Source organism: Diospyros lotus, chromosome 2, assembly GCF_014633365.1.
Source record: "Diospyros lotus cultivar Yz01 chromosome 2, ASM1463336v1, whole genome shotgun sequence".
NCBI lineage: Eukaryota > Viridiplantae > Streptophyta > Magnoliopsida > Ericales > Ebenaceae > Diospyros > Diospyros lotus.
In genome coordinates, this window is record NC_068339.1 from 8232793 (window position 1) to 8260290 (window position 27498).

Genomic DNA, 27498 nt, shown 5'->3' on the forward strand with positions numbered 1-27498 from the left:
ATATTTAATTATAAAATTAGAGTTAAAAAAATATTTTTTAAAACTAAATATACGATTTTCTTTTGTTAAACCCTAAACTCTAGACCCTTCCACACCCCTACAAGTCGCGTCAGACAACATAATAGGATCAACTAAATATAGCATTAGTTTTTTTAATTATGAATTTAAATTTTAATAAAAAAATATTTAATAGTTCTATCTTTTTTGAAATAGATGTGTCTAATCTAATGTTTTAAAAGTTCAGTGTACACTATAACAAAAATGATTTATTGAGGCATCTTTTTTAGGGTATTTTTTAGAAAGTGTCTTCTAAAATACCACAATCTAAAAAAGTGCCTCAATACAATAACTTTAATGAGACACAACAATTAAGTGCCCTATAAAATACCATTTTAAGGCACAATTTAAAAAAGTGCCCTAATTAAACAATTCTAATGAGGCACGACAATGAAATGCCCTAATAGACAAATATAAGTGTCTTAATAGATAAATCTAATAGGGCAGAATTTTTGAAATGCCCCATTAAAATAATTCTAACAAAACACTCTGATAAAGTACCCTAATAGACAAATCTTAAGTGCCCAAATAGAGTAATTCTAATGAAACTTAGATATACTATAAAATAAAGATAGGCACATATATTAGTAAGATGATGTGTAGATTAGGTGGTCACGCATGTGCACGAAGAAAGAAAGGTTCAGGATTCGAGTCGAGGGAGAAGTAAGTTAGAGTTAAGAAAAAGCCTTGTGGGGGATATAAAATATAAATTTATAGTGATTTTTGAGGTATTTTTAATTGTCGCAACAAACTTAAATTTATAGTTATTTTTGAGACATTTGTAAGTGTCTCAATACGTTTTGGGCACAATTACACGCGGCATTTTTATTAGTGCCCTAATAGTTAAAATGCTCCAAAAAACTATCTATTAAGACATTTTTAAATGCCTCTTAATCTAAAATTTGTTGTAATGGTACTTAAAACTTTTTTAATAAAGTACAAGAGTGCATTTAATCTAATATAAATTAAAAAGTGTTTAATAGGTTTACCTTTTTAGAATATAGATGTTTAATGTGCTACAAATTTTTTTTTGATAAAATACAATAGTATATTTATATCTTCTCTTGAAACAAGACCATGCTTCATGTGCTCACTAACGGGTGCTTCTCACTTACTTTGTTGAAATATTTAATAATTTTATTATTTTTTTAAAATACAAGTGTTTATTAAAAAAAATTAAAAATTTAAGATGTCATAATATTTTTTTTTTTATAAAATACGCGATACATTTATGTTTCACCATAAATTATATTTTTATGTGCACATAATTCCACAACTACAGCACATCACTGTGTTGACAGGAATGAAGCAACCTTAAATTAGCGTATTTTTTTGGGGTAATTAATTAGCACACATATGTAAACATTTTGTTGCGTATCTCTTCCAAACTAGAGTTTTGATGGAAACCAAAAGGAAATAATAATAATAATAAATTAACTGATATTGCACATACATACATTTTCTATATGCAAAAATAAGCACTTATTTTCTCTCTTTCTCTATGCCTTCCCCACAAATAAACATTGTGTTCAAGAATAAGGATACGATACAACGCAGAGTTCCATGGACCAACAACAGCAAGCAGACGGGAAACATCGGTTTCATTTTGATCTTCCTTGTTGAAATGAAGGGTGCAGATTCACAGCCAAGGAGAGTTATATATGGGGGTCACCACGGACTTGGTTTGAAGATAGTTGTCAAGGGCGTGCAGTCCCTGTTCGCGCCCGAACCCGCTCATCTTGTACCCGCCGTAGGGGCAATCATTGTCAAATGCAAAATAGCAATTGATCCAAATGATGCCGGCCCTGATTGATCTCGACACTCTGTTGGCCACGTCTATGTCCTTTGTCACTATGCCAGCTGCCAGGCCGTATCTCGTCGCGTTAGCTCTCTGAATCGCCTCCTCAATCGTCCTGAAAACGAGGTCTAACCGAGTCATTTACATGAATTATAGTTATTCAATCGTCCTATACAATTTTAAAGGAAAATTGTCATCTTACAAGCAGCACTATCAGAACCAGGCGGAATGGGTTTTCTAGGGTAAATAAGAAATAAAAGGACAAAGAAATGAACTCACTTGAACTTCATGAGTGACATAACAGGGCCAAAGATTTCCTCCTGTGCAATTCGCATGTTGTCCTGAGAAAGCCCAAAACATTAATATATATGGAACAAGTAGAGTAGAGATGAGGATTAATTGCAGTGATGAGGAGAGGCTTACAGTGACATCTTTGAAAATTGTGGGCTCGATGTAATATCCTTTATGGCCGCAGGGCTTACCACCCGTTAGCAAGGTGGCTCCTTCCCTCTTGCCGTGTTCGATGTAGGACAGTATTCTTTCAAATTGTTTCTTGTCAACCTGCACATGTTATTTGGTTGATGTGGAAACATAAATTTAGAATAGTCATCTTTAGAAAGGAAGTTTTTGTTCCATATAAATCACCAGTCTTGACAACCGTATATTAAGTTTTTATCTCATTATTATTATGCGAGATTGATAACAAGGTCTCTATAACATACAGATAATTGTGTACTTACTGAAACCATTTATTCAATCACTACTTGCGAATGAATTATGTTAGTTTGGAGCTTTTACCTGTGGTCCTTGATTAACTGCAGGATTGAAAGGATCTCCGACTACCCATCTTTTGGCCTTCTCTGCCAATTTCTTTGCGACTTCATCGTAAATTCCTTCTTGAACAAGAACACGCGATCCTGCCACACAAATTTCCCCCTGCAAACAATACAGGTACCACAAAAAAACCCTAATTGAGTTTTGAACTAAAGAGGCGGCTTCATGCATAAATGTTCAGCCAAAGAGAGAAGAACAGTGAGAACGAAAAACATAGGCCAACTCAAGTGACTCTTTACCTTGTTAAACAATATTCCAAGAAGAGCGAGATCCGTGGCTTTGTCAACATCGGCATCGTCAAAAATTACGAGAGGGGATTTGCCTCCTAGTTCAAGTGACACAGATTTCAAATTGCTCATTGCTGCAGCTTGCATTATAAGTCGCCCCACTTCTGTTGAACCAGTAAAACTAACCTAAAAGTGCAACATCAATCAAAATTATTAAAAAGTCACGAAAAGGGAGCTATAATTCTTTTGCCTTTCATCACCAATAGACTTGGATTGAGACTGTATTAAGTAGTTTTAACAATCACCTTATCAACGTCCATATGAGAGCAAATCGCAGCACCGGCCGTTGGGCCATTTCCTGTCACAACATTAATCACTCCATCTGGAACGCCAGCCTGGTAATCAAGTGTTAGAAGACCTTGCAAAGAGCTGAGTATATAGACTAACTAAATAAAAGAACGCTCGAGACTATTTCATAACTTGAATTTGTCACAAATTAAGGAATAATTTTAGTGTTACTGTGAAGAATCGACTAACACAACAGCGAAGTTGCCTACCAGCTTAGCCAAATGAGCATAGTAGAGAGATGAAAGGGGAGTCTGCTGGGCAGGCTTGACGACCATGGTACAGCCGGCAGCTAATGCCGGGGCTACCTTTATGAAGAACATCAGGGAAGGGAAGTTCCAGGGGATGATGAGTCCGACAACGCCAATTGGCTCGCGTAAAGTATACGCCTGAAATTCTCTCGACATCTTCAAGGTGTCGCCATGAATTTTGTCGGCTGCTCCGGCATAGTACCGAAGAAGCTCCGCCACGCCAGGAATGTCTACGGCCTTTCCCCAGCTAAACAATTTCCCGGCGTCAATGGTGTCCAACAGAGCCAGCTCCTCCACGTGTTCATCGATCAAGTCTGCAAATTTCAACATTATCCTCCCCCTTGCCTAATCAGAAGAAAAATAAAGAAATTAGGCCTTTAGATCGTGAGAGTGACCATGCATGCTCATTCATGGCTCTAAGATTAGGCTTGATTCTGATGATTACGACCTCAAGTAACAATGACTAAGATGTCAACATGACTAAGATGGTGGTTAGGCTGTATAAGGACCATATATTGTAGAAATAATGGTGGCACAAGTGCACCTAAGATGTAAACATGTCCTTACACGACCGGGAAGGCGGGGCCAGGGGCCATGGTCAAATGCATCACTTAAGATGGCGGTTAGGCTGTATAATGACCATATATTGTAGAAATTATGGTGGCACAAGTGCACATAAGATGTAAACATGTCCTTACACGACCGGAGAGGCGGGGCCAGGGGCCATGGTCAAATGCATCGCGCGCTGCCTTGACAGCTAAATCAACATCTTCCTTATCTCCTTCCGCAACCCTTGCTATGGCTTCCCCTGTTCTTGGGTCCACGGTTTCAAATGTTTTTCCTATTCAGAAAGACAGAGGACAACATTACACAGACAAAAGTCTTAACATTCCAAAGTGAAAATAATAATACAAAAAATAAAATTATTCCTTTTTATACACTTAAATTTTTGAATAAAATAATTATTAAAATTTTAAAGTTTAAAAAAATGTTGAGTTACAAAAATTTAGATCATTTATATTGGACACGAAATGCTATATAATTTAAATTTATAATGTAAATATTTAAATTTATAAAAGAACTTCATCAGCTATAAATATAAAGGATCATATTATGTGTACATTAAGAGCTATATCTTTGATTAAACACGTGCGTAAATAATTAAAATACGTCTTTTACTTTTTCATTATTTTGATTGAAAAATATTTTTATTATTTTAATTATATTATATAATTCATGACGTAGTTTAAAGACAATTCCTCCGGTCATTTCAAAAGAATTGGGAGGTGTTGACTTTGAGAAAGTAATATTGGAAGATGTTAATGAAATTGGAAGACATTAATTAAATGGGAAGACATTTGGGGAAGGCTAACTCGCTAATAGTCCAAAAGCAAACAGACCCACCATTAATTTTGGGTCTGAGAGGAGACCACAATGGCCGGAAAAAATTTAGAATTTAGGAAGCAGAAAATTCATACAAAGAAAAATAATAATTTAGAAAAAGTCATAAAAACGAATCGATAATGAATTTTTGGAGTTAAAAGTTAATAACTATAAAACTTCAAAACTTAAATATAAAAAATATTATTTTAATTATATATTTTCAAGTTCGTTAGGATGATTTTAATAAACAGGTTATCCCTCTACTTCAGAAAAAATTGCTTCATTTTGTATTCTTTAAAAAGAAATATTCACATATAATTTTCTCGTGCGTTGGATTGAACGGAGACATCCACGGCTATTTAAAATACATATATTTTTTCTTTCCTTTCTTTTTTTTTTTTTTGTAAAAATTACAGTTCCATCCAACACTTTCCGAGATTTCACAGAACCCCCCGCGCTCCCCCGGTCCACTCGTGGATTGGCTCGCAGAATACTCTGAATCCAGACAACCCGCAGGTCCTCCACCCCATTCCGACGTGGTCTAATTCTCATTCAGTTATAGCGAGGGAGACGAGTTCTAAAATGAAATACATACGTTAAAAAAGAAGTAAATCATATTCAACATGCGCCGCTATACTCCTACTTCTACTGGGAACTCAAATTAATAGAGGAGGAAAAGGAAGGTCGAAGAAGCGGCCGGAAGCTTGTTGAAGAGGAAGGAGATGAGGGAGTTTTAGCAGTAAGTATAAGGATCAAAAGGAAGAGAGATTTGTGCAGCGAGAGATTAGGCAAAAACCTGAAGCTGAATCCACAAAACTTCCACCGATGAAAAGCTTCGTGAACTTTATCTCTGGAATCTTGACCGGAGACTCCGAGCTTCCGTTTACGTCAAGAACCGCCATCTCTCTCTTTCTCTATTTCTGTCTCTGTGTATGGTTCGGTCCTCCTCCTTCATTGGGGGTGTGTTATATATAATACATCAGTTTTGATCTCCTGCCCGCGTCGGGCATTTCTCATCTTGCCCGACGCGACGTGACACCCCCCCAATTATTATTAGATAAAATAATTTAATATTTTTTTAAATATTATTATAATATCTTATTTAAAAATATTTTATAAAAAACAAGTGTCATCTATTATTTGTATCGAGCATTGTTTATGTTGTCCATCGTAAAATACGAATATCAATTTAAAACAAACTAATTAATACAAGAAGTAATTATTAAAATTTAAATAAAAAATATCATATTCGTTATCGATAATAATCATCAATCTATCATTTTGTATTCCATCAAAAGAATACTAAGATAATATGTGTCATCCAACTCATATCATCCAGAAAAAATTAAAAAAAAAAAGTAATATCAGAAGCATAATATAATTTATAAAATAAGTTAAATTAATTTAAAAAATATATTATCTATCATGCAACGTATAACTGACAAGAGGACTTGATGTAGGATGGGCTGTGTCTGGACTGCAAGAGATACTTTTATAGTTACAGTTTGTTTTCAATTAAAATAATAATTATTTTATTATTATATATAATATAAGCAAATGATCGATGGGATCTCAAATCAATAATTTAATGTGATTAACAATAAGTTGTAAATTAGAGTAGTAATTGAATTGGAACAGTAGAATTTGAATTTGTTGCTGAAGTGATTAATGATGTCTGTCTATAATTAACTTAAACTAATCTCTCTTTTAAAACAAAGACATAAAGAGGAGGCCATAAATAAATAAAATACATTAATTTCCAAATAAATTGTAATATATACTCCTATCTATGTCCTGTGCTTAAATATATATATATATGCATACTACATCTTATCTTTTATTTTTAATAGAAAAACCTAAAATAATACTTTTTTCATTTCTTAATAATAATGTTAAATTTGTATAGGAAACGAAGATTGTACACCAAAATAAGCCCCAAAAAAATTTGAATTAGGGCAGCATCTTTCCCAAAAGGAATCATAATTAATATCAAATCAAAAGGCAAACAAATCAAAATCACCTTAGATTAAAAACAACAAGTTGAAACTAGAAATTGAAATTAAATTTATATATATATATATTTACATTCTTATTTATTAGAAATGATGTGATGCTTACGCTCTTCATATATAGTCAACTAAATTATTAATTTTTAGACCACGTCAGCTTGATTTACTCACAAATTAAAATTAAATTCTAGTCGGTTGATTTCAACGTCCTCAACTTGTGCTGCTAATTAAAATTATTAATTTGGTTTGATTCCCCAACCACTCAAAAATTATTTAAAAAAGAAACCCACACTTGTGCATTCTATAAGTATAAAAAATTGAGTCTCAATTTAGTAGTGGTGTTTTTGGTGCGGTTTGGGCTGTTTTAGAGTATTTTTAACACACTAAATCGCATAATTTAGTTTGGTCCGTAAAAACTGTATCAAATAGCACCTCAATTTGCGATGTCGTCTGATACAATTTATGTGGTCTGAGAAATATGAAACCCTAATTATAGGGAACTTTAATATGCTAGCAACTAAATCCATAGAATAGTCTTATAAGTCTGAAACTCAGAACTCAATAGAGCAGTAAATGACAGAACTTACAGTGGTACTGAGTGGGAGTGAGAGTTGTCTGAAGTGAACGACCATAGAACGGATCAAGAGTGGAGGGTCCGAGAGCAAGCGAGACAGAGGTCAATGTGCAATAAACCAAAGTTGAGAGCGATGACAACGGCTAGACCACTAGCAGAGAGTAAGAGTGAGAGCGAGATGCAACAAGTCAGGAACCATCGACTACAACGTTGTGGATGGTGACAGTGGGGGACGGTGGAGCTGGCGGCGATGAGAGGCAATTAAGGAGATAAAATGGCTTAGGGTTAGGGTTTAGTTGGGGGAAAGGGGAGAGAAAGAGGAGAGGAAGAGCCGAAGAGAAGAAAGTTAGGTCACTGTTGGCGTTTGTCCCTTTTATATTTACAATATATATATATTTAATTATATATTATATGCAGGCAATTTCGTTATAAATTGAATCATCGGTTTGCCAAATTGCGAACCACGCGATTTGGCATTTTTCCAAACCGAACCATTAGTTCAAAAAATCGGCCAATTCAATCTGGTTTGGTCGGAAACCGTACTTTACTGACTTTTTTGAGCACTCCTACAATTTAGCATTATCGAAAATGTTATTTAAGTAATAATTATAATATAGGAAATGTTATTTGAAAATTCAATTTTGATATCTAAGGTGGCACTTAATACATTTATATTGATGTTACACATAATATAAGTATTTTTATTATCACATTTTAATGATAATTATATATCGATATGATATATTTTATATTATATTAATATAAATATATAGTACATCTATATTATTAAAAATCTTACAATTAAATATTTAAAAAACACTTCCCACCACCATACGTTGACATCCACGCGGTCCCAAGCCGACCAATACCATACGCAGCCGCCTGCAGGTTGTCTTTTTTACATAGCATAAGGAAGTTGCCTGACACCATCATAATGGATTTAATATTTTTAAGTTAATTATATATTTAGTTTTTTTTAGTTAATTATATTTTTTGAGTTCTCATAATTAATTTCTTTGTAACGCACTAAATATGACTTAAAATACCAAAAAAATAAACCACAAGAGATCAAATTGGAATTCACCGTTATTTTTTATTTATATTTATTAAATATTATATATTCACGTATATATGTATACAAGGTGAAAACATATATATATATATATATATGTTGTGGCAGTGGGACCACGTGGGCATCACCTAACCTAATGCTGGAGAAATAAATATTGTATAGGAAAAGCGTAAAAAACTTTTTGCGTCTTCTTGTGCAGATTTATAGGGTTGTGACTTTGAATGGAAAGAGAATGATGACATTACCAAACAGCCCCTGCTTGTTTGACTTGGCCTTCTGAGTCCACTTACAGCTGCCGAGGCTCCTGCTTTGATTCGTCAAAAGGTCGCAAACTCGTGAATGTGATGCTCTTCTTTATTCAGCTTGCTCGCCTTGCCACTGCATCCTTATTCTCTTCTATTCTTTCTCTTCTCCTATTTTATTCTTCAACAATCTTCTTGTCACCGTCTCTATCATCTCGCCTCTTGCATGCTGACTATCACTACATCCTCACCTCGCTCTTGAAAAGGCAACAACAAGGCAAAGTAGTGGTAAAAAAAGAGAATGCGACAACGAGAGGGTTGATGACAAGAAAAAAACGACAAGTAAAGGAAGAGAAAAGAGAGACACGAGATGGATAGAGAGTCCTAAAATGACCTTTTTATTCCTCAAATTAATCGGGAGATAAAGTTACCATTGTTAAAAGTGATCAACAAAATTGCACTCTCTTTATCCAATTTTTTGTTATCCTTGCGTGATGTTTTTCCACTTTGCTTGATGTTTTTGTTGGGATGGATTTACACACTCTCACTTGTAAAGATTATAAGAAAAAAAATATAAAAATTTAGTGTGATTTAATTTTAGCAATCTCATAAAACTGCTAAAATTCTTTCTGATTCAATTGATCACTCATGTTTATTTACTTAAAGTGATTGATTCAATAACAATCAAAATAACACTACTCTTCAAACAACTACTAAATTATAATAATCTATTTATAGGTGACGAATTTAATTGAATTAGCTCTCTTATACCTATTTTATTTTTCATTCACAAATACATTTAATTTTATTTAAAAGTATTCGTCCCAATCAAATTTAAACATTATTACATATGTTTATTTATTTATGTAGCACGTGGGATGTAAAAAAATATTATTTTTTCTTCTTATTACGTGTTCTCTAAGATTTGAAGGAATAAAATGGTCAATTTTAATCAGCTTCCCCTGATAATTTAATTTACTCTACTTTTACATTTTTCTCTTTCTAGGGGTCCCCAGCGCCAACACCCAAATAAAAAGTGGTCAATTTTAATGTGCTTCAGCCATTAATTTAACTTGTGCTACTTTGCAACTTAAAAAGAAATTTCATTTTTGTCGTAATAAGTTAAGATTTATACTAATAAATTATGGATTTGATTTCTTATTTTATGCAATGGGATAAATTTTTTACCTGTAATTTATCTTTTATACCAAAATCGAAGATATGAACAACATAAGATCGCACAAAGACGATAATCCAAAAAAATCTCATTTGTGCAATTATAATTATTGTATTTTAAAATTATAAATCGGAGCAGGTAATTAAGGTTGCGGTGTGTGGAAGCCATCTGCTTTAAGAATTGTCGAGATTCGTTTGGAAATCACAGGAAGGAGGAAGTCAATATTCGTTCATTTCCATAGGGTTTGGTAATCCATAAATTAATATTATTTGGATTATATAACTAATCATATGACAGGTACCCACCAAATTTAATATAAAATGATTTATATATAACTAATTATATGATATGTATATAATTTTAAATTAGTTTTATTATTTTAAAAATAAGTTACAAATCATCTCGCTCCCTCCCAGCAACGGCACAAGCACATGCATCAATCACACTAGATACAGTGAATCCAATATTGCTAGGCTTGGCCCAATGGACTTTTATATGAAAAAGGGGCCACGTCATCAGCATGGTACCAAAGCTTTGAAGTAGAGTCTAGTTGGCCAACGGAAAATTTTATTGTTTTTTTGGGTGCCTTAAAACAATCCTAAGGATATTATTGACTGTGATAAAAGGTGAAGTAATATTTACTTTAACAGAAAATAGAATATTATTTACTTGCATTTTATTAATAATAATAATATGAATAAAATCACACTCAAACTGCCTCTTATTCAAGTCATTTTTAAGAAAACTCTATTTGAATTAAATTTAACATTTGAAGTATTTGTGATGTTTTTTTCCGCTTCAAATTGCCCTTTCCATTAGGTTAATATTTTCCCACATTGATGTTGGAACCCAGGAGGAATTTTTTGCCCGGTCGAACAATAAACAAACATAGAACTGGATATGACCACACATAGGGCAAACTCTAGCAAATTTAGATGTTAATCTAGTCCAATCCAAACAAACAGTATGTATTAACAGTAAAGATGAGAGGAGATCATACAGATGCAAGTTCTTTTCTTAATGAGGTAGGCATATCATCTTTGATTAATAATGTGGTATCAATTATGCTCTTCATACTGTACAGTCATGTTTGCAAAGGGAGACAACAACCCATGCTGCTTTCTCTTGCACTCTCCACCTGTTGTGGATTTCAGGCTCCTCTATCTACAACCACCCCTCACTGCAAAATCAAACACAAGTCTATAGATTAGTGTGAATCTAATTCACTTGCAACTTTGCCCAGAATATGTAATGATATTGTCAAAAGGTATAACCAGTGCGCAGGGAGGTCATACTTTGTATACAACCTTCCCCTTGTTTTTTGCAAAGGGGTTGTTTCTACAACTTAAAACCCATAATCTTCTAATTACAAAGGAACAACCTCATCAATTCTAATTGCACGAGGAGCACAGTGTCTGATGTGTAAAGGCATGCCCAGCGTTTTCCACAAGACTAGAATCAAGTAAGCCAGTAGTCTCTGACTAAGCAAATGGCACAACAAAGTTGAAATAACAAACAAACACATAAATTCAACCTAAGTCCAATATGCAAAGGGAGGGACAATAGGAGGAATTGCTAATTTTCTTAAAATGTGTTTAGTTTGCAGGTTAGATAAAATTCCAAAATGAATAAAATGTTTCAGAGCGGGATACAAAGGGATAAAAGTTCCAAAAATGAAGTAAATCTTACTCTGGGCCACAATCTTGATGGGTAATCGTCTGGTTTTTTGTATTTACATACACTTGACATGATATTCTTGCCTGGTGACAATTTGAGGAAAATAATATCAGTACAATGAGATGGAATAAATAACTTCTAATACCAACAGGAAAAAAAAAAACATAAACAAGCAGGTGAACATTACTTTGAAAAAGAAAAGGAAAAAAATTGACGACTTCAACTACTATAATTCATGTGAAGGTAATGGTAGTGGAGAAAGGATGCCATTACGTCCGTGTGTTAATGCGTACAGTCCAAAAGATGAATATCAAATAACAATAAGTTAACCAAAGCCCATATTGCAGTGATATACTTTTGTTTCCATTTATCCCTATATCTTTATACCTCTTTCATGTATTGTATATCCATGTATAAGAAAGAAACTATCCTCCGTGCTCTTATATAACAATATTATGTCTGCCAAATTGTATGGCAAATATAGCAACTAAACTGTTTCATAACCAGTGTTTTGAAAAGCGATAAGCACACTTAAGCGCAGAAGGCCCATGGAGCTTAAGCACAAAGCGCAAACTTAAGCTAAGTGAGGCACATATAAATAAAATAAAATTAAGATATAAACTTTTCTAAGCATAAAAAATATAAACTATTAAAAACACAATCAATAAAAATAACTAAATAAGAATTACCTATTTACAAGTTCATGCAAGCATAGCAAAAACACATAGGCAATGGATAAAAGTGTACAGTCTGGTTGGCTGCTAGTCCTGATGGAACTTGGAAGTCAAACTGGACTGAACTCTTGGTTAAAAGATATGAATATGCTAGGCTTCTTTTTTAATTTTTAATTTTTATTTTTCTGAGTCTTCTTTTTTTTTTTTGCTAAAACTTTGGCAAGAAAATACATTCTATTACATTAAGACTACATATGCAGAGGATCACATAGAAGAGTAAGGAAAAAAATCATCCTGATTTACAGCAAATCCCAATCAATCAACGAACCTCTAATTTGCAATCAATCATCAATCTCTAATATACATCAATAGGGAATCAATCATCATTTCTAATTTGAATAAATTACCAATCCCTAATTTACACCTAATTTTACGGTTCCTTCAATATTTTTTGCTCAATAAATACAGACGAGTCCTTTTTTTTATAATGTATATCTGATTTTATTTAGATCTTTCTAAGATTTGATAATAGCCTTTTTTGGGTAAGGATTACATACAAGCAGTCACATCATTGCAAAAATTAAAACAAATCCTATTATTCATATTATTTGCTAAAAAATGAACCAAGTGTATTTCTGAAGCGCACTCTATAGCACTTCAAACCTCAAGTAAAAGCACAACTTAAGCATGCTTTAATTGCACCCAGCTAAAGTCGGTGAATTTCACACAGAAAAAAGCCCCAAGCATGCTGCGCTTCGAGCTTAAAGCGCCCTTTTTTAAACACTGCTCATAACTACTCCAGCCTTAGTAAGTGGAAAATGAGATTCAGCAGGTAGGCTCCTCTTACAAAACCATCTTTTTTTATCTCAATCACCCTAATTTCAAATGCATACAGAAAGTTATAACTCACTTTGTGCCCTAATCTTAGTCTATTAACTGACATAAAAAAAATTCAACAAAAGACAGACAAAAGAGAAACTTTAAACTACTAATAGCCAACTACCAGGAAGAAATCCCGGTTGATCCTGTTTCGTACTCTTATTCCAACCTAACATTTTTTTTCTTTTGTGGGAAAATATGTAACATGTTTCCTTAGTCTAATGCAATTGGTACCCAAACAAAGGACCTGTGCAAATGAATCATGTGCTAACGTGCTAACAAACATGTGGGGATGGGGATATATGTGGATGAAAAAGACAATGAGGAATTATTTGGCCATTTGCATATCTGCTAGCCAGTTAGCATGGAACTGATGAAAAAGTAATCCCACAGAGATGGGGAAAAAAAATTCTCTTGCAAGAGGAGAATATATGCAACAGTTCATAACTTTGACAAACCTTTTGTCAAAAGTCTCTCAAGTGATCACGGGTAATAGATGCTCCCTCAAAAGCTACGATATTAAATGATTATACTTATGTAAAACTAGTGAATGAAGAGAATTTCACATCAAGGGAGATGAAAATACGAAGAGATTTTGCACCACAAAGAATCGCTATTGGGCTTGGAAATACCTATAAGATGAAGGTGTATCTTAGCTAGGAAAAGTATTTAATAAAATTATAGTAACTAATAATATACGCACACAAAATCAAGAGTGATAATCAAAGTTGCACAAATTTTAGTATCAGTAAGGCATGCTGTAAAACTATGGGAGAGAGTAATAGACTTCAGCTATGATTTGAAACAACAATATTAACAAGGAGGTCAACAATAGAAACTATCTATCAATCAAAGAGAATAATCAACGGGTGAAAAAAGAAGAATAAAATTGATTGTTCCAATAGATTAATTTAAGGAGAAAGACTGGAAAGATCCCCAAAACAAGTTTAGTTTTGCCAACTGTTTTAAATTGAGGAAATTGTTATCGTGTAATAATATAGTCAAATAGATTGTTACTAAGGGCTTGTATTTTCGTGGATCCAGTATATCCATCATTTCACTGATAAGCTTGATGCATCTAGTTCATGCCATCATCCTTGTGCTTGTATTTGGATTGTGGGAACTTGGATCGGGCTTATACTGGATGCTGACTTATGATATTCTGATTGGTTTGATAGTTGTTGGTTTTCTCTTTAGTCCTGGGTGTGCTTCTGTCTTGCTTACATTGCTTCTATAATCTTTACTCAAAGACAATGGAATGCTCCTAAAACTACTCCTGCTTTGTACTTGGAGTTCTTCCTAAAGGCGGATTAAGGGGTTTGTATGAGTTATTCCATGACTCCTGTTTCTGGTTTGTCATATATTCTTGTAGTTACTGTATAACTGAAAACCCGCATATATACGTTACGAGTGGCCTATTGTTTCTGGACATTTATTTAATTTGCCATTAAATCTGACATCCCCAGAAATGAAAAAATGTACCACTAGGAAGGCGTGGCCCGTTGTTTTAGGACATTTCTTTAATTTGCCATTAGATCTTACATCCCCAGAAATGAAACACCTACCACTGGGTTGTGATATACTGGACACAGTCAGCAACAACTAGACACAGCACACATGTCGATGTAAAGAGATGGCAGAGCAAGGCAGCATTCCATAGTTCACATCATCATGAAATCGTTTGGACTTTGGAGAGCAGATTAATAAGTTGCCACCAACATGTGCAGGCAAATAGGGGGAAAAACAAAGATGACAGTATCTCTCTATTATTGTTCATACATAACCATCACTTGTAGGTGTAGCTTCTCCTATCAGAATTCACTGAATCTGTGTACACTAATGCTATGTTTGGGAATTGGATTGCTGGAAGCAGGATCTTGCAAGGGTAAGAAAAACAAAGTTTTATGTATATAGACACATTTTGATAGGACAGTCAAAACAAAAACAGTAACTCTTTTGGCAAATATCCATTCATCTTCTTTCATTTTCTAGCCTAATAGAAAATAAACAAACATATGCAACTTCAATTCCTTCCCTTTCCTTTCTCATCCTTCCTTTCCATTGTGTTTGGAAGAGGGGGACGGAATGAAAATGGATGGGAAAAGGTTGCCCTTGTATGAGATACAATAATAATTGAATGGAAATGGATGGATGGAAACACTTTCCATCCATTCAGGACCGGACCTTATGTTAGGCCCATGAGGCGGGTGCCTCAGGGCCCATAATTTTGTCAAATTTTTTTTTGTTTTGGGGGGGGGGGGGGGGGGGGCATAATTTTTTTTGCTGCCACTAGGGCTCCCAGCTTCTTCCCCCTGTTCTATATCTTCCTGTTACAATCCCTCTCTCTCTCATTCTCTTCCAAGAGCACTGATTTTGTGATTTTGTTGGATTATTAATAAATTTTACTTTTTTTATAGTTTTTAGAATTTAGAAATTAAATTTAACGTTATTATTACTTAAGTGTGCCGTGCATTGTCATAATATTTTTTTTCTTTTTGTTAGGCTTAACCAATAGTCCAAAATTATGTCTCCTAAATATGTCTGGAGCTAAAAAAAAAATGAAAACAGAGGTGAGAATCATTAATTCAATGTCAAGCCAGTGATATGTTTAAATACTTTAATAGTAACAACAAAATAGTTGAAAACTTGGATAAAACTTTGGTGGAAGAACAAAAATCTTGGAATGACACTGTCAAGAAATTTCAAGGGGCCCATTTTTACATTTTGACTCAGGGTCCAAAATCTTAGGTACGACATTGCATCCATTCTCCAGCAAACCCTAGTTTTTGTCTCACCAGAATTGAGAGAGAATGGATGGAATCATAATTGATAGAAAACTAAATTTTGCGAGTTATCATCTTAAAAGTTCAAATTTGTTGACTTAACAAAACTCTACCTCCCATTAAGACTAATAACTCTCTCTCAAACAAGGATAAAACATTTTACATTACTTTCTATTTTGTACTATCCCAAATGAGGAGAAAATATTTTGCATTCAATTATACTCTTTTTCATTCCATTACTAACTCTCTCCCAAACAAAACCTTCGTCTTCTTGTCCCTCAACAAATCCATATGCCAAACCTAGCATAAGAGTTAGAAAAAAGTTCTACCGCAACACTAGACCAACGACAGAGAAAAAAGGGGGGTAAAAAAAAACTAATCAATAAGAGTGCATATCCTCATTATGAAGCTTGGAAAGCCCTAATTTCCAAAATCGGGATCTCCTCAACTCAAACCAACAAACATTTCAGAACCAAAGCGGCATACCTGAACAGGAACCTCGAGGAAAAAGACCCCAACAGTGCCTTTCACAACCGATTCCGTATCGAAAGGAATCGAACCCCTAGCCCAGTCCTCGACCAAATAGATCGCATCGTGAATCACTTCAAATCCATCAAGTACCATATCAGCGTCCACATACGACGACCCTCGGGCCCTAATACGCCCACCCTGGGACGTCACGAACCCTAGCTCTCGTCCCCGGTACCCCACAGCGACGGCCAGAGAAGAGTAATCGAGAGAGAAGAAGTCCAGATTTCGGACTCTTAGGGTTACGGACAAAGAGAGGTCGAGAGAGAGGTGCGGCGAAGTACGGAGCTGGACACGGTTGAGGCGGAGGCGGACGACGGTGAGCTTGGGATCGGAGGGGTAGAGTAGGAAGATTGCGGCAGCCAGGAGGAGGGCGGCGGCGGAGAAGAAAATGGAGCGGCGGAGGCAGTGGCGGCGGTCGGGAGGAAGCCCGGGGCGCCGGCGGTGGGGGTATAGGGGTAAAACGACGTAGTCTTGGTGGTCGTGGTCGGGGGAGTTTTGGGGGATAGCAGCGTAGAAAACCACGGGCTGATGCTCTTCGTCGGTTGTGGCCATATCGTTTGTTGTGGTTAATAAGCCAAAGTTTCCTTCTGTCGCATGTTATTATATAGTTATATCCCATCCCATCCAAGTTCACAGTGATGCTGCGAGCCCAGATTTGCTGTCTCAAAATGCTGCCTCTTTGGCTGTCCCTTCAATCAGAAATGGCCACGTCACCAGATAATTAAACATCATCAAAATGCTGCTTCTTTAAGTTAACGGCAGCCAAGTTAACGTCGTCTTCCAAAACTGGCAAAGAAGATATTGACCTTCTTCTTGCCCAGATCTTCTTCCACCTCGGGGTCCGGCTTCACAGTCACCGGCGCCGGCCACGGCACCGCCTTTACCTTCTTCCCGGAGGACGACCGCCGCCACACCGGCACCAGAAGAAAGCCGATTAGCATCGCCATCGCCGTCGTCAGCCCAGATCTGATCGGGAACCCGGGGCCAGAGCCCGCAACGAGGACGTCTCGGCGGCGTTCGAATGGTCATCCTCCATCATCTCAGTGATCTCACAGAAATTCCTTCCTCGCAGAGTCACATCAACGAATTTTCCTTTCTCACTTGAAGCTGCTTGTTTGGGGAAGTAATGGACACCAGGTGTTTGAGAAAATGCCGTAGTTAGTCTTGAACACGAGAGATGGAAATGAAGAAATGGAAGAAAGAGAACTGGGTTTTAATAGTACTATATAGCTTGTGCATCATCAAGAATTATTAGATTTAAACTTCTTGTAGCCTGAAAATGTGTACATTAGCAAGAAGTCTCTTGAGTTTGTATTTTTGAGTTATTTCTTTTTTAATGGCATCTCTTTTAAATCATAATCTTGTGTTGAAATCCATTATAGTCATTTGAATTCTTGGCCATATCTTTGTTGGCTGATATAGCTTTCAGATCCAGCCTCAACCAGAATAATCCAGATCAAAGATCATAGCTGCCCTTTCTGATACCTGATTCTGTTAAGAATCCCAGAAAGCACCTTCATGCTTTGGTGAATCAACACTTGAACAAGAAGTGATAATTCAAACATAAAAGAAGTTATTCACAGTGAACCACTCACAGTTGGGCAAAAGTTGTTTCTTATAGCTGAAATTAGTTGTAAGTTGATATTTCTAGAGTTCACAAATGACCAAATTTACAAAGACAAAAAAAGCACCAGAAGAAGAAGAGATTGGAAGTAAATAAAATAGGAAAGCTGCTCAACCAGCAACAACAATTGCAACAATTGCAACCAGCAACCTCAGTCTTTTTCATGCAACCAGATCTGGGCTGACGACGGCTGTGGCGGTGCTGATCGGCTTCCTTCTCGTGCTGGTGTGGCGGCGGTCGTCCTCAGGGAATAAGGTAAAGGCTGCGTCGTGGCCGGACCCGAGGTGAAAGAAGATCCGGGCAAGAAGGTCAATATCTTCTTTGGCAGATTTTGGAAGATGACGTTAACTTGGCTGCCGTTAACTTGAAAATGCAGCATTTTGGTGATGTTTAATTATCTAGTGACGTGGCCATATCTGATTGGAGGGACAGCCGAAGAGGCAGCATTTTGAGACAGCAGGCTCTCATGCTGTACAATTAGTGGAAGCTTGTCTATTTTCAACATTATAATTAATTCCAATTTTGTTACTTCAACTCTGTTTATTCTTGATTGGGAACTATTTATTATTTAAGAAATCAATCTGGTTGATGGCAAAAGGTCCACTAATTTTATTTTATTTTTTGTTTTTATTATTCAGGTGCATTCCGAATCCACCCAGATTAGGTATTCAAATGGTAAATGGCATTTGAAGCATCGTTCACTGATTGGATATTTCAATGTATTTTTTTCTGTCAAAAAAAAAAAAAAAACAAAACAAAAAGGCTGTGGGAAGAATTTTTCAATTTGGGCTCGAAGGGGCTGGAGTTTTCAGTGGGCTTGGTTGGAGCCCAAGTCGCAATAAGAAAACAGCTTGGTAAAGAGAGATATTTGCGTAGGGGGGCGTCACCGTCAAGCGGGTCGCATTCTGCGTATGGAATTTTTGTTGGGCTGTCTCTGTAATTAGAGGCCCATCAACCTCTCGTTCACCTACCGTGGCCCCAAATATCAGCCATTTTCAACCACTGCAAATCGCTTTCCACTTCCAGTGTTCTCCAATCAAAAAATAATGGGATTATCCACTCTTACACTCGAAACCCATCATCATAACCATTATTTAATTCAAAAACTCTCAATTTCTTTTGATTTTTGAATTTTTTTTCTAGATAATTCCTAATTATTTTCTTCATCTTTTAATCAATGGGTCTAAATGACAAAACAACCGCCTTGAGATCATCCGGTCTGGGATCCATCAAGAACAATGTAAAGCAACAACATTTATGCATATAATATGGGTAAAAAAATCTAGAGCTTTGTTCCTTACCTGAAGATAATACATAATTAGAACTCAATCAAAAAATAAATAAAAGAAAAATACTGATCGGACGGTGGCCTCTTATTTGATGTGCGTCATAATCATTGGCGACGAACTTAGATAGATTTACTCAATTTCAGGAATTTTGCGGAAAACATTTGCATTTCTTTTCAAAAGAACAAAAATAACACAACTCTCGGGACATATCGCATCTCTTTGTGACTGAAGCAGCAGCCTCCGGATCTGATTCCTGAAACCCTTCTGTGCTTAATTAAGCTTGAGATCAAGAATCAAGAAGAAGAAGAAGAAGAAGACGAACAAGAGCAAAAGCATATATAAGTTTATATATATAACTATCAACATACAAGACAGCTCAATCCAACACCAAGCAAGCAAGCAAGCTCTTCTACTTTACAAAGCTCAAGCGACCACTACTAATAATCTCCACGGAGATATATATATATATATATATAGAGAGAGAGAGAGAGAGAGAGAGACAGAGAGAGAGACAGAGAAACAGAGACAGACAGACAGAGAGTTGTTTTTACATATTTCTCTTATGTAGATTCGACGGATTTGGGAGAGAAAGCGGCGTCGCCGTGGTTGGAAGGAGGCATGGACTTGGATCTGTTGAACCAAGGGGCAGGTTTGGATCCGGTGGACCGGTGAAGGCGGCACCGGAAGGAGCCTTCATGGGTGGTGGGCGAGCAGAGGCACTGTCCCTTGGGCGAATTGGACTCTCCGGGGCCGACGCGGCCCTTGGGCGAGGTGGAGATGCTGATGTTGTTGCTGTGGGAGGCCATGGCTTGGCTGCTGCGTTGGGGGTTTGCGCAGAGGAGAGACGTGAAGAAGCTAAATCTGAGTGGGCTTTTTGAAGAGGAAAACGGGTTCGGGGAAGACAAAAGCCAAAAGACAAAAGACAGGCTTAGCTTTATCTTCACCATCTTCATCATCATCATGCAGTCTGAGGTCAGCACCGGCTTTGTCGTTGTGTACTGTTTGTTTTCATAATCTGTTTGTACACACATATTATATATTCTTAATAATGTTTATATATATAAATATAACTGAGTTGTGCTTATAATAAATAAAGCATTTGATAATTTAATTCGAAATTTAACTTTAACAAACAAGCCTTACTCTGATTCACGATTAGACCCTGCAAGGATAAGATTCTTTAATTAAAAAAAGGGATAAGATTTGTACACCTAAGTGTATTAGCGAATCAATATAATTATGACTTTTTAAAGTACTCCGTCGACATGTACAATAATGGCATAATAGCATTTCCTTTACCAAAGAGAGGATAGCCATATCATTGGAGTAGACCATGTGCCTGCCTGCCTACACTCAACTCGTGGGTCATTATTACTCTTGTGATTATTATTAATCCTGAACACATAGGATAAAATAAACAAACAAATGTGTTTTAATTTAATTTTTATTCTCACTAATATTTAAATCATCGCATGTGATATGATTTATGATTTTTAAGTCGGCTTCTAATAAATTCAGGTAGATTTATGAATTGGTTCGAATTAAGTTGTCCTTAATTTTATTATTTTTTGTACTTATTCAGTTATTTGTGTACCACAAATTAATTTTGTATTAAAAATTTAAATAAATTTCATGTACTACTCTAATATTTTTCAAAAGAGACATTGATCACCCTTATACTTTCTGAAATGACACTTAAATTATTTACGAAATGATAATAAACTATATAAGATAATATGAGATATAGAATTAGAAAAAATTAAAATTCATTTGGTTATTATCTGAAAATGGACCCTGATACTTGGTCTAGTCGGACCGTCAGCCCAGGTGTTCGGGCTCTCCACACCGGACCAAATGGTTGACCCATATGTACGGATAACCCTTACCCGACCAAATTTCATTCTGCAGGCCCACGAGTTTGGGCTCCTCATTTAACGAAATTTCATTTTCTAAAACTCCTCTTTAAACTAACTACCTACCAGTCAACAGAAAAAACCTAACATTCCCGCTCTCTCTCTTTCTCTCTCTCTCACACATTGCGCGGACATGTAAGTTCCGTGTTTGATTCTCAACTAACAACTCTTAATTTCATTTTCTATCTCTGGAATTCTCTCTCTCTCTCTGTCTCATAGAAATCCCGTGTTTGATTCCAAGCTTAACAAGTCTCAATTTCATTTTCTTTCTCTGAAACCCCTGGAATCGTCCAAAATGGCGAGAGCAGGCAACAAGAACATACAATCCAAGCTGGTAGGTATGTCTTCCCTTTGTTTCTTCACCATTCAGATACTCGATGCTCTCTGGATTCATATTTATATCAAGTATGTGCTAATATTGGGGGTTCACAATAGCAGCTCAAGTGAATGGAACCCTAGCTTTGAGTTCACTGATTAATTAGTCGACTCTCTGAAAGTTTTGGCTGTGATTGGTAGTTTCTTTGATTCCTTTTCGGTATTGAAGAAACAGCAAGGTGTCTTGCATAAATACTCCATTGTTAGAACTTTCAGGATGTTAAACAAATGACTTATAATGTACATGTGAAAAAGATCTAATAATGGAGACAATATCAGTATGACAAAATGAATCTTATATTATTGCACCTTTCCCAGGTATTACTCGGGGACATGGGAACAGGGAAAACCAGTTTGGTATTGAGATTGGTGAAAGGCCAGTTTTATGATTACCAGGTTCACTTTAATTTTGTTCTTCTTTATTCTCTCTCTGTTAAACAATTTGTCTGTAGATCCTTGTAACATAAGAACTTGATATCAGGAATCGACAATTGGAGCGGCTTTCTTCACTCATGTTTTGTCATTAAATGAAGCCACAATAAAATTTGATATATGGGATACAGCAGGACAGGAGCGGTACCATAGCTTAGCACCAATGTACTACCGCGGGGCAGCTGCAGCTGTTGTGGTGTATGACATCACGAAAATGGTAGTTTCCCATCAAACTTAGTTACTCGGTTTTCTGGTAGCTTTTCCAATGTTGATTGTCATATACAATCCATTTGTTAAATTGAGTGCTCAGGAGTTCATTGGCTTTTCCTTTATTATGGATAATCTTATATCTAATACTTCATTCAAGTTGGAAAACTTAAGGACTGTGCAAGTTGTTGGTAAATAAATATGTACTTGCATTATACGAAATTAAAAAAAAAAAAAAGTTATAAGTTGGCATGCTAACAGCTGATCACAAGCAAGAGTAAATTGTATACCATTAAGGCCAATATAAGAGGTCACAGCGTGCATTTTCATGAATTTATACAGTGGATCAAGGCTTAGGTTATGGCTTTTGAACTCTAATTTATGGGCGTAACCCGTGCACACAACTTCTGGATCTTGCTTCTTCTCTGGGAACCTAGTGTATCTTTGATTGATGTAATATAAATCCATTCTCAGAGTTCCTTGGTTGATGCCTCCTGTTTGGGCCATATGATGATATCTGCTAATGTACCTGTCCACCTGAACATTATGCTATTTGAGCTTAAATTCCATGTCATTAGGAACAACAGTACAGCCATTTAGGGGATACATGTTTGACATACCATTAGTGCTTGCATCTTTGCAATTTATATGTTGGTGATGGAAATCAACTGACTGTAAAGTACATGGTATGGCTTCAGGATTCATTTCAACAAGCAAGAAAGTGGATCCAAGAGCTGCAAAGACAAGGTGATTAGCTTAACGTTATTATCCGCTAGTTCTATTCTTGAATAGATAACTGAACCTGATCTTATAAAAGATCTAGAGAAAAGCTTCATGGCCTGGAACAGTGCATATTTAAACTGCTTTCATAATGTTTGATTCCTTCTTCCAAAGTTTTTCCTTTTACCATTAGACGTTTGTGTTAAGCTTTGAGCGAAGCTTATGGCTCTTGCTCTTGTGGCGTCAAATTTAATGTCCTTTCTTTTCTTTTCTTGCAAAAGATTTTTAGAATTATCCTGCATGCTTTTGACCACTGCTTTATCTTGAGTTTATCAAATATTTTATTTCTTTTGCATCACATTATTTCTGGACATGCTAGCCTGATAATTACGGCAATGAACCTTTATAGACGAGTGAACATAGGAGTCACATTATTCATGGTATCCAACTTTTACAAGCGAAACTATGTTTATGATATAATGATGCTTATCTAGCATCTACTAAAAGTGATGCATTTGTAGGAAATGCAAACTTGGTAACAGCTTTGGTGGCAAACAAGGCTGACCTTGAATCGAAAAGAGAGGTGGAGACTGAGGTAAACCAACTAAACTTCTTGGCTTTGTGCATCATTAGGTATAATTGCAACTATTTACAGTAAACGTTTGGGTACTCAAAGCATATCTTTCATAACAACCTTGTCGTTGAGGGATCTCATCTTAAATGGTCCTCACTGGTGAACATGCCTAAGCAATTGCCAAGACTCGCTGGAAGCCACTTCACGGAGTTTCAGCTAGAGGCCCAAAATCTAGTTGTTATTGATGATACGGAATTCTGAAAATTTAGTATTGAGATCCCAACCATAGGTTGGATAAATTACTTCTGTGCATCCGAAAAAGGACTATTTGATTTGAATTATTGGCTATTTTATTTGTCTTTCTATTCTTTTGCTTAGTTTCATTTATGTTGCTGAAGGTGGCTTTTCAACTCAACTTTGCAGGTAGGGGAGCAATATGCAAAAGACAATGGATTGCTTTTCTTTGAAACGTCTGCAAAAACTGCACAAAATGTAAATCAACTTTTCTATGAGATAGGTAATTACAATTCTCCCCCACACGTGGATTTTACATTTGATACTGCTTAGGGCATATCAACTAATAAATTAATTAAAGAACTTTCTCATGATCTTGAATTTTCAATATATTTATATATATTAAGTGTTCACAAAAATTATGGGTTGAATGGTTACATCCCTGTAGTACTGTTATGTCTATATGCCAATGTTTGGTGTGGCAATCGTCTTCCAGTGGGTGAAATTTAATTGCTACACAAGGGTTTGTTGGCAATATCCCTTATGTGCTTATCACCTTTAATCTCCTGCAGCAAAGAGATTGCCTAAAGTTTCCCCTTTGAAGCCTGGTGGAATGAAGCTGCATGGAAGATCACGAGAAGGGGGAAGAGGAATATTTTGTTGCTCAAGCTGATATGCATCATACTTGGTCAGAGAACTGTTAAGTGATTTTCTTAGTTTCGATCCCTCATCTTCATCTGAAAATAAATAGTATTAGGAAGTAAATCATCATTTGGGAAATCACTGCAAATGCCTCACTACGAATTGAAAAAATAATGTAGAAAACTGGTTAGCCCAAGCCTCCAGGGCAAGCCTAAATTTAGTATTTCCAAAATAATTATGATGTTTTTGAAATATTATAGTGTCCATGAACTGATATAAGAGTATTTCACAAATAAAACAAGACTATTATTCATATTAATGATGCAAACTGAACTATTTAGGCATCTGAATTTCTGAAGGCTTGCATGCCAAGTAGACGACGGTTGACCGGCGCAGATTTAGAATAGTATGTGTGACTTTTTCTTTGCAATTGAGCTATGTAGGCTACATGGTAAGTGATAGAATTACTCTTTTTAAAAAAACGAAAATATTCAGGTTTTTTAATCAGTAAATTCCATTGTAATGACAATATATTTACTGTTTATTTGTTATTTTATACGTGTATTCCTCCTAAATCTTTGCCTCAACAGGTAACTGGAATTATTTGGACGGATATTTTTCTGAGATGGAAATTCAATCTGGGTTATCAAGTTGGGGACAAGCACACCTCTAGAAGCCATATCTTTCATGTCTTTGTATGTACTTTTGTATCTTGCGTTAGTTTTTGAAGATGCAATTGGTTTATATGTTCAATGTGCAAGAAATAAATATGGATCTGAAAATGAATACACGTTCTCCAATACATTGTAAAAGACAGGTTCTAAATAGCAAGCACATGCACCTTGCCTTTTTATTTTAAAACAGAATTAAGAAGATATCCTGGCTGAACTTTGTCGTCTGTTCCCCTTTTCTCCAGTTAGTCAATTGATCTGAGCTTCTTTCCCACTGAAATTTACCAACATAAAAAGCATTTATTTGCTGTTATTCTTGAGGAACTAATAGCTATATATATATATATATATATTTGGACTTGCTCAGGACTGGTTGATAGGATTAATGCAGCCTACTATGTCTTATTTCGAGGTTTATTAATTTATTTAACCAACTTGATTGGCTTACAGATTGTACAAGAACGAAAGGATAACATATAAACAGGTTCGACCAAATTAGGATTGGTCTAATGATCTATTCCACCTCCTTCATTTCACAGTTTATTATTCCACTCTTACGGTGTTGCTATTGTGTTTTGAGAATATTAAGCCACTCTTACTCTTTGTGATTAAGGTCAGTGTTGCTTTTTTTTGTGTGCGCGCGCGCATGCGCTCTAGACAAAGTTAAGCTCAGTGTTCATTTTCAGAGTTTTATTACATTACCTGAAATGAAGTTCTTATAATGAAAAATGCTCTTCGACATGAATCTCACTATTATAAATAATTCCCTCATATTGGTTCATAATTTCAAAAATGTTATCATCATATGATTTTGGTTGAAATCTTCGTGTACAAAATTTGTTTACTTAACTTCTAAAGTTTAGAGTGAGATTTTCTTGTAAGTAGATTATTTATGGACTCTATTGTTTACACGAGCCAGAGTCATGAGACAAGAAAGCATAAACATAATGCTTAAATTATGGATGGACATTTTTAAAATCCAAAAATTTTAAATTGAGCAAGTCAAAATTCTATATTGTCTTGATAAATAAAAGTCTCCAATTATGGAAGGATACCTTAGAATTTAAAAGCTTTAAGTCAATTAAATAGAAAACTGAATATATAGGATATATGGTAACGAATAGAAATGCAGTGAGGTGAAGATCAAGTTAGTCTTAGAATTGATTTAGTTTAGATATCTTAGATAGATCAATCCATCCTTTAAAAATAAGAAAAGACACCCATACAATAAGAGTAAAATAGTGAAAGTGGAGAGGTTGTTGTTCTAGTATATTATGCAACAATTGTAAAATTCCTCTTGTATCCACGAACGTAAGAGCAAAATCAAGGGCAATAACCGAGATTTTGAATTCTCTAAGCACTTGAAGTGAGAGTGTGGGTGTTGCAGAAACTGAAGCTTATTCCCATTTATATTAAATGTATACATGTGCTTGTGTTTGGAGAAACCAAACAAACGTGAATCGTCTCGTCGTCATTGAAAACTGACGCTATTTCTTTAATTTCAATTTATCGACGTTGGAATCACCAAACGAGGAGGAGGCCCATCAAAAGGTGATTTTTTTTTTTTTCTTTTTATTATCTTTCCCTCCGTCTTTCTCCCCTTCCACGTCACATGCATCCAAACAAGGCGACAATAATTTATACCTATGAATACGAGTTCGAGTTTAAGTTTTGTTCCTTTCAATTTAAGGGGATAATGAGATGATAGCTTGAGGCAACGACAAATTGCACACTTATGTTTAAGTAAATAAGAGTTTAAGGTGGTAAAATTTTTGTTAGACTAAAAAGAATATATTTCAAAGAAAAAGAGAAGGAGAGTCTTTTGCATGTCGTTCGCTGTTATAGGTAGATTAAGAGTTGAGAATCTTGAGATAGTTGAGATCTGTTGTAGACGTGAGAATCTTGGTATGATGTTGATAGGATGAAGGATGTTCTTGACCTAACGTTGATGGAATGGGGCCTAGGGATTGGGCCCAGTATCAAGTTACAAGCTTATCGTTGGGCCAAGCCTAATGAAATTATTACGGTCTAAATTTTCATAAAAATCCAGCAATTTTTTGATCTGTCGTCTCAATTTGACAGACTTGTTATCAATTTCAAACATCGCATCTATTTGGAAGTGGTTCTAAATTGGCTTTATCATGCTGATGTATATAGAAGATATCGCCTTAGGATGCTACATTGGTTTGAAAAATTTAGTGCCATGGTGACTTGTGATTAATTTAAATAAATGTTTTATGTTAAAAAAATATTAGGCCCAATGAGATTTAGAGTTTCCAACCTTTTTCCTAGGACTTGACTTGG

At 35.6% G+C, this 27498-nt stretch overlaps 3 protein-coding genes across 6 annotated transcripts; 1 reads left to right on the forward strand and 2 right to left on the reverse strand.

Annotated features, from left to right (window-relative positions):
- Positions 1-1470: 1470 nt before the first annotated feature.
- LOC127793721 (aldehyde dehydrogenase family 2 member C4-like) lies at positions 1471-5859 on the reverse strand. The gene is made up of 9 exons (XM_052324412.1): positions 5692-5859; positions 4211-4353; positions 3474-3857; positions 3222-3311; positions 2929-3102; positions 2654-2791; positions 2279-2416; positions 2135-2196; positions 1471-1970 (listed from the first exon to the last, which is right to left on the reverse strand). The coding sequence occupies exons 1-9, from the start codon at positions 5795-5797 to the stop codon at positions 1697-1699; spliced, it is 1509 nt and encodes a 502-aa protein (XP_052180372.1). The 5' UTR covers positions 5798-5859; the 3' UTR covers positions 1471-1696.
- Positions 5860-10880: 5021 nt separating this feature from the next.
- LOC127795524 (uncharacterized) lies at positions 10881-18489 on the reverse strand. The gene is made up of 3 exons (XM_052327271.1): positions 16469-18489; positions 11659-11729; positions 10881-11149 (listed from the first exon to the last, which is right to left on the reverse strand). The coding sequence occupies exons 1-3, from the start codon at positions 17063-17065 to the stop codon at positions 11134-11136; spliced, it is 684 nt and encodes a 227-aa protein (XP_052183231.1). The 5' UTR covers positions 17066-18489; the 3' UTR covers positions 10881-11133.
- Positions 18490-21458: 2969 nt separating this feature from the next.
- Positions 21459-25412, forward strand: LOC127793851 (ras-related protein RHN1-like). Of its 4 annotated transcripts, none has more exons than XM_052324600.1 (8): positions 21464-21673; positions 22033-22110; positions 22196-22363; positions 23052-23100; positions 23595-23668; positions 24071-24164; positions 24454-24569; positions 25114-25412. In XM_052324600.1, the coding sequence occupies exons 1-7, from the start codon at positions 21635-21637 to the stop codon at positions 24552-24554; spliced, it is 603 nt and encodes a 200-aa protein (XP_052180560.1). In that variant the 5' UTR covers positions 21464-21634; the 3' UTR covers positions 24555-24569; positions 25114-25412. The 4 variants fall into 4 exon arrangements, with proteins under 4 accessions (XP_052180561.1, XP_052180560.1, XP_052180563.1 ...); XM_052324603.1 differs by having other exon boundaries at positions 21465-21677; positions 24454-24580; XM_052324599.1 differs by having other exon boundaries at positions 21467-21673; positions 24454-24580.
- Positions 25413-27498: the final 2086 nt, after the last annotated feature.